Source organism: Cheilinus undulatus, linkage group 12 (genome assembly GCF_018320785.1).
Source record: "Cheilinus undulatus linkage group 12, ASM1832078v1, whole genome shotgun sequence".
NCBI lineage: Eukaryota > Metazoa > Chordata > Actinopteri > Labriformes > Labridae > Cheilinus > Cheilinus undulatus.
Window position 1 is genome coordinate 24,146,441 of NC_054876.1, and position 15,648 is coordinate 24,162,088.

At 36.3% G+C, this 15,648-nt stretch overlaps 1 protein-coding gene across 2 annotated transcripts; it reads right to left on the reverse strand.

The window, feature by feature from the left end:
- Window positions 1–1,414: 1,414 nt before the first annotated feature.
- LOC121518414 (cytokine receptor common subunit gamma-like) lies at window positions 1,415–10,473 on the reverse strand. 2 transcript variants are annotated; one of them, XM_041800704.1, is made up of 8 exons: window positions 10,360–10,473; window positions 9,826–9,916; window positions 7,893–8,065; window positions 5,252–5,385; window positions 4,989–5,154; window positions 4,412–4,514; window positions 3,025–3,085; window positions 1,415–2,450 (listed from the first exon to the last, which is right to left on the reverse strand). In XM_041800704.1, exons 1-8 carry the CDS (start codon window positions 10,421–10,423, stop codon window positions 2,241–2,243), a joined length of 1,002 nt encoding a protein of 333 aa, XP_041656638.1. In that variant the 5' UTR covers window positions 10,424–10,473; the 3' UTR covers window positions 1,415–2,240. The 2 variants fall into 2 exon arrangements, with proteins under 2 accessions (XP_041656638.1, XP_041656637.1); XM_041800703.1 differs by having other exon boundaries at window positions 4,974–5,154.
- Window positions 10,474–15,648: the final 5,175 nt, after the last annotated feature.

Below are 15,648 nucleotides of genomic sequence, written 5' to 3' on the forward strand. Positions count from 1 at the left end.
CAGTTACCCACCCGTTTGGGATTTACTGTTTTTGGTAGTGAAGCTTGTGTCAGGAAGTTAAATGAGTTTCTGTTCCAAGTATTTTTTGAACACATATAGCTGTTTTTATAAGGTTATAGCCATAGATATCAAGACGTAGCCAACACCTGGTTATTACTCAAATTATTTGAGTTATGACAAATCTGCAGTTTTCCCAGAATGCCTTTGGGCACTAAACCTGTATGCACGCAGTTTGCTGCTACTGTCTTGGTGAGGACACCCTTGAAAGAGAGATTTTTAATCTCAATGAGGTTTTCTTCTGGTTAAATAAGGGTTAGATAAAATAATCAAACAGAATGCACCATGAGTGAAGTTGCCCTCTCAATTAAAAAGGGCCCACCTATAGGGGGCAATCTTACTGTTGTAAATGATAATGACTATTAGTTGGCAGATTGACATTGGTGAAATTTAAGTTACTGGCTCAGTGGATCACCAACAGTCACTGCTGTAAGTGACTGCATAAGTTAATCCACCTTGGGTGAAATGATAATGTAAAAGAAGCCTTCATCATTGAGTACTATTTAACATTATAAGTTAAGCAGTTACCTATGATGATAAATATACCTGTAATTTGCTGAGCTAAAACTATAAGTAAATTAATTTGGAATTACTTAAAAATAATAAGTTGAGTCAACTTAAAAAAACATATGTGGAATTGAGGCAAATTTCTTTTGTGCAACTGCTAAAATTGATAAAATTGAGTTAATTCAACTCCATTCATTTGAGTCTGGTTAACCTAGGTTTAGTTGGCTTTTCTTAAAAAAAAATAAGCACCTTCTACACAAATTTATTAAGTCAAACTTATCTGTATTATTCATCTGCGTTTACTTAAAAATGTTAAGTTGAGTCAACACAAAAAAATATATCTAGATCTAGATAAACATTGTGTGCAATCTGTTGCCTCAATTTTATTGATTAGTTATGGTGTATCTTTTTTTACAGTGTAGTGGGTGGGCCGTTAGGTTGATCCAATGTTTGGCTGAGTATGCAATTTAAATATGGAAGCCTCCACGGATTGGCTTCAAGAGCCGTTTAAGTCCACCTATTGTGAGCAGACGACTAACCTCACACAGGGTTTGACCAATTCTTTCTAGTCTATGGTCGTGATGTAGAAAAGCAGCAAAAAGAGGCCGGTGCAGTTATGGAGGGAGACATTAGCTTGGATGCTGCTAAAGCGCCAGTTTGATCAGAATTTGATGACATTTCTTCATTTAAAGAAGAAAAAAGAACAGCAGTGAGTTGTTTTCTTTTCAAAAACGACAAAAGTCAAGTACTTACATGTCTATAGCTGCCATGTTTTGCGTTATTCCTCAGTAGCTGCGCACGCACAGTTTGCTAGCGGCTATGTCACGTGCTTTGTTGCTCTGATTGGCCCGTATAGATGTGACAGACAGAACGTTCATCCAATCATACTCTGAGGATTTTTCAAAGCCTCTGCCTTTTCTCAAATGTTTTCTATTGAAGCTTTCCCAGATGGATGTGTGAAACACATCCATCTGTCGTGTCAGGTTACTTATACACTGTTGTAATAATGAATTAGTTTATTCAGGTCAAATAACACTGATGTGAACTTTTTTCAAGTGGTCCTGGCGGGGAGATTCAAGAGTGCGGAAGTATGTCACAGGCTTGGCTTGAACCCCAGCTACATTCTTCAAAGACAAAAGTTTCGGTACATAGGGCACACGGACATAACCATGAGGATAATGGTGCCTGTCATTTTTAGTTTTTAGGAAATGCTTTGTATTATATTATTATAATATTATATTCCTCGTGCATTTATGTTTGATTAAAAAGTATATTAACATCTCATACAAAACATGATAGATCAATGCAGTTGAATTAAACACATCTGTTAATACATAACTATATAACTGTTCAAGATTAGAGGAAGGGGATGTTTTAAATGTCTCTTCTGAAAAGTTAAGGGAACTTCTATTAGTTCCCCTGCATACAGTTAATATTGACACACTGAAATGTTTGTGAGAGTCCTGCACTTATGATTAGATTAAGTTCATATTTTCTCCTTTTAAAGGTATATATAATTCCATCAATGATTTTTATTCACTAAACCAGATTTGAATCTTTACAGATGTGCAAGAGACATGTCAGTTCAATTTGACCTGGATTGTAAAGATCTAGTAAACCCAACCCCGATTTAGATGCCTTTTTTTCAGGGCGTTGCTCCAACTGCTCAGATGAAACTAGAACTGGGGAGCAGGAAGGAGAGCAGGGTCCGGCTCGTTTGTGGGGGTGGAGATGGAGCAGTCGGTTTGGTCAGTGGTGACAGACGAGGTGGAACTGGCAGAGCTCTCGCTGTCGGACTGGGACACTTGGGTGTACTCACGGACGGTACAGGCACGCTCATTGTAGTTGGGCTTAAAACTCTGTTTCAGGCCTTTTTCCAACCAATCCTTCAAAATGAAAAATGTATTTAATTCCTGCTCTATTATTGTACAAGATTTTCTCTAGTTTTATTCAACATAGTTGTCATTATGTGGGGCAAGCAGAGAATATATTTTTTCAGCTACTCTAACAGAGCCATACAACTTACATAACTATGAAATTTTTAAAATTTTTATTAAGTTAACTTTGCTAATGTTTGTTAAAATGGCAATGTTAGTCACTATCAGAAAGTCTAACTTTCAGTCTTACCAGTTATTAAAAAAACAACTTGTATCGCCATTGTGGTCTTTCTAGCAACTGCTAGCATGCTAATGCCATATTTGGTCGATCCCAAGTTGAAGACTAAAGCAGCAGATAACTCAGCAGCTCAATTTTGCCTTTCAGTATGTTAATATGCTAATGTTAGCATTTAGCTCAAAGCAGCACTTTATGTGCAGTCTCTCACATGTAGTAGCTGCTAGCTAGCATGCTGCTAGAAACTACTTTACAGCAAAACTTATTCCAATCTGCACCTTTGGAAACATTTATGTGACAGGGAATTTCAGGGGGAAAAAAAAGCTCAAATCTCTTGAAAACACTAACCTCAATGTTGTGAGAAGTCAGAGCCGGCTTTGGGACGACTGGGATGAGGATGATTCGGATCCTGTATGGAAGGTAGGCGCATTTTCATTAAATCTATTATATTGCCTTCTGTGAAAATATCAGTGTGAGTACAAATAACTTAATCATAGCCTGCATGCCAAACTATTGAAACAGCATTATTAAAATGTGACTTTCTCCCATCATCACTTACATTTAGGGGTGTAACGGTTCACAGAGGTCACAGTTCAGTTTGTGCCTCAGTTTTGGGGTCATGGTTCAGCTCAAGTTTGGTTCATTGATAAAAAAAGAAAAATTCTCAGATTTATAATTCTAGATTTCCTTCATGCATTGTTTTTTCTTTTAGTAATGTTAGTGCAGCTAATACTTTATCCAGATGTTTGAAATCTAAATTTGAATCAATAGATCAATACTTTGTTCCATCTTGTGTTGTTAAGAAAGATCAGTGATAGTTGGTATAGCCTGTGAGGTATTAAACATGAGACAAAAAAGAGGAAAACAAAAATTCATGCTATAAGGGAAAGCAACCAGAAAAAAAGTTCAATATCTCCTGGTTTACAAAAGTAAAATAAATACATCTGCGAATTAAAATACCTGCTTTAAGAGCAATGTCTCTCATTTATGATTTGTGAAGAGCGCTGTAACCATTTTGAATTTAGAAAAAGCTGGTTGAGTGATTCATCATACAAAATCCTGACTCATGTGTCAGTGACTAGCTCATGTAAACACAGGATACAACCAGTCTGAGCAGAGCGCTTAAATACACATTTGCAGTCAGTGTTCTTTCTACCAGTCTGTGTATAGTCTTTAAAATGTATTAGCAATGGTAATATCTTCAACCCTCTCTGCTTTCACATCCGGACTTTTTTTATTTATTTATTTTTTTAAACAGCTCACAGATGAGGAGGGGAGTAACAGGCAACGGGTCTCACTGATCTGCTACTCTTGCAGGGAAAGCTGGGAGTGGACTTTTCTTTTTCGTGCGTTTTAATATGACGACTTCTTCCTCTTCTTTGTTGGTGGTTAATAGCGGTTAGCAACCACACTTACCAGCATTACTGCCGCCAAGATTGGCGGTTAAATGCTGTCACAGTTTTTCTGTTCTTTTCCTTTTTTTTTTTTTAATGGTTCGGTCGTGTTCGTCGTAGCACTATGTGCACCGAACTGTTGCCCCCAAACCATGACGATTTGGGATGAATACAAAAAACCGTTACACCCCTACTTGCATTTACTTACCCCTCAAAAGATTTAATATTTTACAGCATCGCACTAGATGATAGTTGAATCAGATATACAGCATTCATGAAAAACTAACAAGGTAAGAACACTGCACATCCCACACTTACACATGATATAATGGCAGACTAACCTTTCATGATGCAGCAACACCATAACCAGTAAGATCAGGGTGATGAAGCCCACCCCAATCAGCACTGGGGTCCACACAAACATTGAACCTGTCTGACTAGGGTCTGTGAAGGGAGGGAGAGAGGAGAATTTTCCCCCAGCTATTTCAGAATAATGCACCTTTACTATATTGTACACAGGGAGTAGGGCTATTTGTCTTAGATTTTTAATCACATGTGATAGATAGATAGATAGATAGATAGATAGATAGATAGATAGATAGATAGATAGATAGACAGATAGATAGATAGATAGATAGATAGATACAGACAGACAGACAGATAGATCGATCCAAAATGACACAAAACTGTTGTGAATGCAAAACAGTGGAATTTAAAATGCAATAAAAAGGATTCGATTACTCATGATAAAAAACTGTAATCATTTGACATCCGTAGTTTGAATTTATTAAACCGTATTATTATCAATGTTTGTTAAAAAAAAAAAAAAAAAATGTTTGCACTGCTTGCCTGTAGAGGTCAGTGACTCGTTCATTATTTCAGTAAAGACAGTTTTTTTATTACCTTTTGCAGGTTTACCTGTGCTATTATTGGATCCCCAGACCACAGGCTCACTCCAGCCACTCCAGAAATCAGACCTTGCACAGTTGTTGTCCATTCTGCTCTGTACTTTTGCCTCATATCTGCAATGGCTGCAGGGTAGGTTAATGCAGTGACTCTGCTTCCCGACACTGATTTGAGTGGTCTGTGGATGAAAGAGGAGATAAGATAGCAAAGGCCAAAGGATGCTGAAAATTACTGAAAAGAGGGACAGGAAATTGAAAAGGGTCAGTTCTGCCTACCTCCCACTCGTTGTTGTTGATCCTGTAGGAAACCCTGCTCTCCACGCATGAGCTGTTGGTCTGGTTCCAGTACAGCCACAAGTTAGAGTCAGGCTCCATTTTGATGGTCACGTTTGTGGGTGGATATAAGATGACTGAAGATGAAAGAATTCATTCAGTGAGAGACTGTGATGACAGGGTGTCAATTTGGTTTTGTTTTTAAAAGTCTGTTTTAATGACACCAACTTTAAAATTTGGCATTGAAAATAAAACTGAAAGTTCTGATTTATCATTTAAAAATGTATTACGTTGAATAAAAATGATTTTCCATTCATTGATTTTCCTTCCTGCAAATTAAGTTCTCAACTGGTGCGCCATAACCCAAAAGAAAAGTTAGTCACAGAACTTTTATCAGTGGGTCACAAATGCGTGCCTGGTAACCCTGCACACAGAGTGGCTGGGCCCCTCAAAAACCAAGAGACCTGTCTTGCTAAACTTTATTGATGATATTAAAACAAGTGTTTTGGATAAGTAGCATTGGTGCTAGCATCCTGGCTATTTATTTGTGCTAGTTTTAAACCCCTTTCTACCATGTTTCTGCCCTTTTTCCCTACATCTTTTGTCACTTCAAACCCAATTTTGGTGCTTCTTTGTGCCTCTTTTTCACTAACCCATTTTGCCGATTTTTACCCATTTTTGACACTTACTGCCACCATGAACCAATTTTAGCCACCTTTTACCCATTTTTGAAATTGTTTTGCTTCACATTTTTGGCACTTTTATCGCAATTTCGCTGTGCCTATTTCATTACTTCATTTTTTTGCTACTTTTTGCTCATATTTGACACTTTTTACCACTTTCACCCAGTTTTGCAGCTGTTCATCCATTTTGCCAACCCATTTCAGTCACCTTTTGCCCATTGTTGCCACTTCTATCTGGCACTTTTATTGCACTTTTGCCCATTGGTCATTTTTTTAGCCACTCTTAACCCTTTTTATCACTTTCTTCTCATTTTTGCCACTTTAACCCATTTTTGCTGCTTTATGCCCATAAGTCCCTATTTTTGCACATTATTGCCCTTATCAACCCATTTTAGCCACCTTTGCCCATTTTTGCCTAACCTGACACGCCAGATGGATTCATTTCACACATCCATCTGGAAAACCTTCAATACTAAGTGTTTGGGAAAGGGCAGAGGCTTTGAAAAAATACTTGGAGTGTGATTGGATGAACGTTCTGTCTGTCACATCTCTACAGTCCAATCAACATGGCTACTATGGACATGTAAATACTCAACTTTTGATGTTTTTGAAAAGAAAAAACTTAGTGCTGTTCTTTGTTCTTCTTTTAACGAAGAAATGTCTTCATGTTCTGATTAAACAGGCGCTTTAGCAGCATCCACACTAATGTCTTCTGCCATAATTGCACCGGCCTCCTGTTGCTGATTGCTTACATCACGACTTTGCTGCGTACTGCCCCTCATTGCTGATTGGTCCTGTCACTTTCCCAAACGGTTCAGACAGGAGCTTTGCAAGACGGATTTGCCAGTGAGAAACACAGAAATGGGTATATCCATCTGCTTTGCAAGGCACTTGTATGGCACTTTTACTGCTTTTGCCCATTTATGTCACTTTTTGGTTGCTTTTAACCCTTTTTGTCACTTTCTTCTTATTTTTGTGACTTTTTTGCCACTTTAACCCATTTCAGCTGCTTTTTGCCCATAACTGACACTTAAGTTATCAATTTAAACCTTTTTGGCTGCTTTTTGCTCTTTATGCCAGTTTTTGCCCCTGGCAATGCATTTTAGCCACCTTTGCCCATTTTGCCTTTATTTTGTCACTTAAACCATTTTTTCTGCTCTTCGTCCATTTTTGCCACTATTAACCCATTTTGCCAATTCTTTTTGGAACTTTAATTGCAGTTTTGCCACTTTATGCCCATTTTGGGTAATTTTTGCTACTTTTAACCCATTTTTGCAGCTTTTTTCCATTTTTTTTGTTTTTGCCTCTCTTCATAATTTTTCAATAATTTCTGTTAAAGTTGTCTTACTTCTTTTCTAATTTATTGCCCGACATTCTGACGTTTGTGCACATCATGACTTTGTTTTTAAGTCTGACATTATTTTTCTAATCATTTAGTTCAGTGTTCCTGTTCACATTGTTAACATTACCGAATAAAGGTAATTCTGCTTCAAGATAAGGGGTTCACATTTTGAAAACACTGTACTATATGATTTAACGTATAAATAATTTTTGTCGCTTTGATAAGAGTGATTATTATTCAGGTTAAAAATAAAATATGGTTATCACAGCTTAACTTCCCAATGGGCCATGATTTTGCAGAACCTATATGGGCCCCCAGTTTGGCTGGGACCCAGAAAGCTCTCCCCTTTATTCCCTCTTACGGCTTGCCTTGTGGGCAACAGCAAAGATACAAAGGTGTCAAAAAGTGTATGAAGAACATGTTAGATTTGCTCTGTCTCTTTGTTATGAACCAACTGAGGTCCACACTGCTCTATGTTTCATTATTTTAAATGTCAAAAACATTTGAAATTTGGATCAAAATTTCTCTTGAAGGAGTTGCTGGTGACCGTACTAGTTAAGAACTCACTGCTTTAGGTGATGGCTGCAATTTTAAATTGCACCCCACTAGGTAAGCATACCTTTATTTTTAAGGTCATGCGTCTGTGTCCGATTGTTGCTGCCATCTACCAGTGTGGTGGTAAATGTATGGAACCTGTTGATTAAGTTGGTGTATGGCTGGTTGCATCCAATGTTTGTGCCATTTTCTGACAGGTATCTGGCACACGCAGTCATTTTTTTCTCCTTGAAGAACCTGAAAAAAATAAATGCACGCACAGCTTAGTAAAATAAACAAACATATCAATTTTGGATGTTGCACCATTTAGTCATCTTTAGCAGGAACCTAAAGGAAATGTTCAAAGTGGTTCACAAAAATCTGCACATCTTAATAGCCTGTGACAGGAGATATGTACTTGGTTTATCCTGTTATTGTATGTTACACTTTTCTTGCATGATTTTGTTAACATTGTACACTGTAAGACCTAACAGTAAAAGGGTGTTTAGATGTGAGTTGCGTTACCATAAAAATTCAAAAATCTATTTCAGATCTATTTTTCTGAGTTGGTAGAACACAATTCTAGGCTGACTGAACAGTACTCGACCATTTAAAGTAGTTTTTTTTGTCATTCCCTTATTTGCATGGTTTTGCCAGAATGCCTTTAGGCACTTTTGCACCTTGACTGAAGTTGCCCTCTCAGTTTAAGAGCTCCAGTTGGTCCTTGCCAACTCTTTACGCCTGTCCACGGCAAACCAGACATGGGAGGAGAAGACGGTATCAGCCTGACATGTAACTTTGGCATTGTATTAGCTACAGTCCTGTGGTATATTCATCATACCCCTGGGTTTCAAGTGTAGTCCTGATAAATCTCTAGCCCTTAAATCAAAAGAGAACTGGAATACCCTCAACTGACATAAACGTGCAAAGGGGAAAGGCTCAGATGAGGGCTAAGGGGTAGAAATGGGATTGGTCCTAACACTGGTGGATCAACACTGTCAAGTAATCCATCACTGAAGACCATTTCAATCGGAACAGAGTTAAAATTACACTTTGGGAGTTAAAATCAACTCAGAGATATTTAACCCTGAGATATCAACGCTCTCTATGTATACATCAGCTGTCTTGGGATGTGCCGTGGAATCATTCTCTCTCCATCTGCTACTGTGTAGTCAGCAGAGGTGGAAAAAGCACAAGAGTGCTATACTCTAAAAGTATAATTACTCTGGTTAAAACTAACTTAAGTGGAAGTAAAAGTACTGATTTGAAAATGTTCTCAAAAAGTACAAGTACCTAAAAACACTACTCAATTACAGTAATTTCAGTTAATGTAGCTAATTAGTTACTTTCCACCCCTGACGCTTTGTACTTTATAAGAGGTGCCTCAAAATATTTTGTTCATTGGCTATGGTTACTTTTACCAAACTGGGGAAGGGTCTCATCTTGGTCTTTGACGGGGGCCTTTGATTACTTCAACTGGCCCGGAGATAGAAAAGTCGATGAAAGACAAGGTCTCACCCTTCAGATTCCCCATTTTCATTTAACAAAACAAATTACAGTTGACATGACTGAACAGAGAACTTACATTTAGAATTGATTTACAGCAAAGCTTGCTTTAGTTTTTCAATAAACATTTCTAACGTTCATTTTATTTTTTTGAAAGATTTGTATCAGTAGCCATAGACATGCTTAAATCAACATCTACCCAGACTATATCTTAAAATAAATGGAAACTGGAAGCTTGTTGAAATGAGAAATAAACTAAACAGATTTAAAAAATAAGCAGCCTATAGGATTCCTGCTGTTTTGAGAAAAGGCGCGTTAGATCACTCATTTGGGTAACATTAATTATCACACTAACAAATTCAGATCATGATTGTGTAAATAAAAAAGGCTGCATTCTTGAGAAAATGAGAAAGTGAAATATTGTGAATGTTATCAAGTGAAAAGTTTGCTAGTAGTTTGATGTTTCTGTATTTCAGGTGTAGTCTGTCTGGGTTGCTGTCACAAATACAAACCAGCCATAGAAGGTGTAATTGCCCTGTGGAGCCTCCAGTTTGTTCCACAAACACTGGACGTATTGCAGATGCACCACCACACAGTCCACATCTGATAGAGACACCAAAGAGTGAAAAACAACAGCAGAAAACTCAATTAAAATCATCAGAATTTCGCATTGATATTGACCTTCACAGCCAGCAGTCTGTCCACCTACAGACAATTACACAGAAATAGTCAGGAAATAGCTGTATGTGACGTGGGGGAATTTACCAAAACGAAGTTTCATATTGAAAGTAAGGCTTGACAATTACCTCCTTAATTTTAGTATTCAAGTAATTACTGGCAAAGGTTGGCAAATATACAGCCACATTTTTCAAATGTATAAAGATTTGTTTTCATAAGGACCCAGAGTTTAGAAAACTAAACAAACAAAGAACAAAAAACAGAATCACATCAAGAAATACAGAAGACTAAATCTGCCAGGGGTCCTTAAAAATGTATACTTAGCACACTTCTAAAGGTTTAGAATATTATTCTATAAATGCTCTTACCAGGGAGTTGTTTGGCAAGCACAGGTCCGATGAGACAGAAAAACAGACACAGTCGAATCGACATCGTGGTAAACTTCAAGGAAACAGGATGAACTCGCTCTACTTCTATAGCTGAGTGGCAGTTCTCATTTCCTTGTTTGCTAGCTTCTCGCTCATTGGTTTTCCTGTCAGGGTTGCAGAACAAGATAAAATGAATATGTATGCTGCATAGTGACTAATGTGTGAACACATGAGACCATACTTGATTCACTATAGAACATAACATATCAGATGTTGAAACTGAGAACTGAACATTTCATGAAAAACATTAGCTCCTTTTTAATTTGATTGCAGCAGCATTTCTCAGAAAAGTAGAAACAGGGCCATGTTTACCATTGTGTAGCATTTCCTCTTCTTTTAACAAAAGTCTGGAAATTTCTGGGAAGTGAGGAGAACAGTTGCTGGAGTTTTGGAAGAAACTGGAGTTTCTTGTCTGATGTAGAATTTAAGCTACTCAACAATCTGGGGGTCTTGCCGGGTTTTTAATTTTATGATGTACATAATGTTTTCTATAGGTGAAAGAAAGGTCTGGACTGCAGGTAGGCCACTTCAGCACCTGGTCTCTCCTACTGCGAAGCTATGCTGTTGACATGGTTTGGGTGTGTGATTTAGCATTGTCTTACTGTAATATGCAAGGCCTTCCCTAAAAAAGACATTTTCAGGATGAGAGCATATGTTGCTGTAAACCCTTCATATACTTTTCAGCATTGATCGTGCAATTTCAGATGTATAAGCTACCCATGCAACCCCATACCATCAGAGATGCAGGCTTTTAAACTGTGCATTGATAACAAGCGGGATAGTCCCTTTCCTCTTCGTGCCTCCTACAGATTGTGTGTTTTTAGCAGGCTTTAAGTTTCTGGCATGCTACACTGTGCAACATGAATCTAATGCAAAATCAAGTTTGATGTGTGCAGATTGTACAACGACAACTCTTACTAAACACTGCTGAACTGTAGGCAACGCGACGCTGGTATGCAAGAAATAAATGCCATTAGTGTGCGTCATCCATCTATGCTGCCAGTGCCATGGCAAATAATGAAGCAAGCAACAACACTTTTGTAATTGTAGTGTTCACATGCTTAGAAAAATGTATGAGGTGGAGATTTTCCTTATTTATTGTTATGTAATTTCTTGTTGCAGTCCAGTTGGTTTGTTAGTCGTAGCAGCAGCCTTTCAGAATTGTATCCCAGGCTTTTTTGGTCACAAGACCATGACCATGGCCGTCTGTCAACGTCTGTCAACCTGTCTCCCAGTGTGATGTAGGACCACTGTTTTCAGAGCCATGACCAAAGGTACCGCCACCACTGGTCATCTTTCAACTGGGACAGCCCAGAATTGCACAGTGTATACTGGGCTTTAGTCCAAAAGACACTGCATACATTGTTTCTGGAAAGAATCTCAAATTTTGATTCATCTCACCACAGAACAGTTTACCAGTTTGTAAAAATGCAATATTGACCTTTGGCTTGTCCCTTCTCCATTCCTGAATTGTACCACAATTTTTAGATATTTTTTTCCAGACTGATGAACCTCTGCCAATCTTTTTTTTTTTTTTTCAACACTCTTTTAATTTGATTTTTGGCACTTAATTTAACAAAAATTTCACATTTGTTACGGAGCATGTGTGCATTCTGACATTGGCAAACCATATCACTGATAGGAATAACAAAGGCGGTAACAATAGTTATAATAAAAGATAATCTGATCAAAGACAAACCAACATAAAGCTAAAAATGATAATAATAATAAATATAATAATAATAATAATAGTAAACAGATGATTAAACAAAGGAATAAATGACGTAAAAATAAAAGGTATCATAATAACAATAACAATAAAATTGAGATATAGACATACACAAATATATACATACACATAGACACATACATTTGTACAGAGATAACAAAAAAAAAAAACGAAAAATTTTTAGAAAAAGGATAAATAGATAACATAAATAAATAGATAAACACAGTCTAGCAATGTTACCGAACAAAAAGAAATCAAATAATAAACAGAGGAGAGATTCATTATTAACCATATTAGTCATCAGGATAAATGTACCAATATACTACAAATATGTATAGAAAATGTATGAAATAGAAAATGTCAATTTGCATATGAGAAAGAGAACTTTTATGGAATAAAAATAAGAATACGCAAATGCCGAATCCAAGATTGGTATTAAATAATGTACCAATACGTGCCAAAATACAAAAGGATATGTGTAGATATACATTAACCAGAACATACTAATAGAAGAAAGAACCTCTGCCAATCTTTACTGCTGAGAGACTCTGCCTCTCTAAAATGCTCTTTTTATACCCAGTCATTCTACTGGTCTTTTGTTCTGTTAAACTGATTCATAGTAAAATGCTCCTCCAGCTGATTTCCACTTGTACCACTTAATTTTTCAGTCTTTTGTTGCCCCATCCCTACTATTTTGAGATGTATTGCTGCCAACAAATAAAAAAAGCTATTATCTTTCATGAAATAGTAAAATATCTGACTTTCAACATCTTATATGATGATTATGTGCTATTATGAGTAAAATATGGGTTTATGTGATTTGCAGATCATTGCATTCTGTTTTTTTTCACAGTGCCCCAATGTTTGGGGTATTGGGCTTGCATCAAAAATATCAAAATGTGCTCATATGATCCTGGAAAAGTCATTATGATAAATTAAAGCTATAACATGTGAACTTAAAGCAGAGAGATGATATAGTGCTATAGTAGATGCATTCATCAAGGAGGTCCACTGAAATTTCAGTCAAGTTAAGATACAGATGAAAGCAAACAGAAGGTAACATCTGTAAATAAAGATGGAGCTGTTTAAGAGTATGGATTTAAGTTAAATGTAAGTTTTGATCTTCAGAATGTATTTTGAATATATGCACGTGTTTGGAGCAAAAAAGAAGGTGAATATGTGAGAAAACTTCTGAGTGCTGGTAAAAAAACAAAAAAACAAAAAAACAAAAAAAAAAAAAAAAAAAACTGCTTTGTGGGTTTCCTGTCAAAGGAACTTGCTTCAGTATAAAGATCAAGAGAGGAAATCTACATCTCAAGTTTCGTAGAAAAAGACAAATTACTAATTCAATTTAAATAACCAAACACATTTGATCATCAATATTCTTCCTATCTGTATAATAATAAAATAATAATGATCATAATAATAAAAGTAATAATAATTATACATTATATCTCAAGTGCTTTTCAGAGATACTCAAAGACACTTTGCATGAGTTAAAAAGTTAAACAGTATTATATAGCAGAACAGTGAGACAATAAAAGGCTTGTTTAAAAAGATGAGTCTTAGGTGAGTCGGAATTCTTTTTAGTGTATTTGTATTTTTTTGTATTTTTTTTTGGTAGTGTTTAAAAATAGATAGCCATTCACCTTTGATTAAGTTTATTTTAGGGGTAGGTATTGAGCTACAGAGCCTATGAAAAGTTTTTACCTCCTTGGATCTTTTACCCTTTTGCTGATTTTATAAATCAGTCATGGACGGTATACTTTCGGCTTTTTTGATCTAAAAAAAAAACCTCTTTTAGATCAAAGTGAAAAACAGATTTCTACAAAATAATGCCAATTACTTTGAAATATGTAAGGTAAAATAAGTGATTGCATAAATATTCACCCTCTTAAAAGTGACTGTAGTCTCACAACTAGTAAAATGAGGATCACATGAATGCAGTGAATGTGTCTCAATTGATTGTAGTAGAAAGACACCTGTGTCTGGAGGGTCCAGTCATTGGTAAATCAGTATTCCTGGCTACCATTACACCATGAAGACAAAAGAACACTCCAAGCATAAATCAGGGGATTGATAAAAAAAAATCCAAAGCACTGAACACCCCCCAGGGTTCAGTTAAATTCATCATCAAGAAATGGAAACAATATGGTGCAAGTGTAAATCTGCTTGGATCAGGCAGTCCTAACAAACTGAGTGACTGTGCAAGAAGAAGACAAGTCAGGGAAGACACCAAGATGCCTATAACTACTCTGAAGGAGTTCCAAGCTTCATCCGCTCAGATGGGAGAGACTCTGTATCCAACAAGAGAAACAAGAAAACTCTGTAGGTTAGTGGGAGAAAGTTCTTTGGTCTGATGAGACCAAAATGGTGCCTGTTTGACCATTAGACAAGAAGCTAGGTTTGACCTTAATGCAAAGTGCAATTCAAAAGATAATTGTTGATTTTTTATTATGTTGCATAAAGTGCCAATGTAAACTTTGCTAAATGTTTGACAAGTTGTTGACTGCATGGCAAATTTTGTTGTATATAGTAAAAAAAAAAAAAAAAACCTCACACACAGCCAGTGATTTTCCACTAGATGTAAGTGTTACATAGATTAATATATATTTTTTTTTAAATGAAACCCTTAACCCCATGTCTGTCTGTAATGAAAGGAGATTTTATTTTTACTCTTAATCTTTCACACTTCGCTTTATCTTGTTTCCTGTTAATCTGCTTTTTTGGTGCTTGCATGTTTGACTTTTCAAGGCTACTCATGTGAACAGAATCTTTCAGCTACAGATTGTTCTCTTGTTCAAACAAAATAAGAAAAAATGTTTAAAAACTGTTCAAATAAAACATTCAAATTTGAGCATGTAATATTTTTTTATCAATGAATGAAGAGGGCAGTCGGTTTTAACAAAGTTGTGAATACTCTGTCATGATATACAGTTTACAAACCAATCAATCAATCAATAGATATAAATATTATATATTAGAATATCTGGTTATGAATGAGAATTATTTTTTTCCACTGTATCCTGTGTGATTCTTTCTATCAAGTTGTATATTTTCAGGCAATTTCATCGTGCCATAGAGACAAGGCTGCCCATAAGGAGAGATAAAGGGGAGGGCCAAGCCAAACTGGGGGTCCATGGAGGTCTGCAAAATTATGGTCCACTGAAAAGTTAAGATGTGATAACCATATTTTATTTTTTAGCCTGAATAATGACTACTCTTATCAAAGACACAAAAAGTATGTTAATTATTTATGATGTAGGACAGTACAGCCTTCTCGAAACAGAAATAACTAAATAACTGAAAAAAGGCAAAAAATTAAAAAAAGCAAAAGGGGCCAGAGAGGGGTGGAAAGGTTAAAAAAAAAGTGGCAGAAATTGTCTAAAAGCAGCAAAAATGGGTTAAAGTGTCAAAAAAGTGGCAAGATTGAGCAGAAATCGGCAAAAGGGTTAAAACTGGCAAAAAAAACCAGCTAAAACTGGTAAAGTGATGTAAGA

Excerpts from the sequence above, each read along its gene's own strand:
- LOC121518414 (XM_041800703.1), bottom strand. The coding sequence starts at position 10,423 with ATGTCGATTCGACTGTGTCTGTTTTTCTGTCTCATCGGACCTGTGCTT. Across the intron at positions 5,386-7,892 it reads GCATGACCTTAAAAATAAAG|TCATCTTATATCCACCCACA; the intron begins GTATGCTTACCT and ends TTTCATCTTCAG. Across the intron at positions 3,086-4,411 it reads GTGTTGCTGCATCATGAAAG|GATCCGAATCATCCTCATCC; the intron begins GTTAGTCTGCCA and ends CCTTCCATACAG.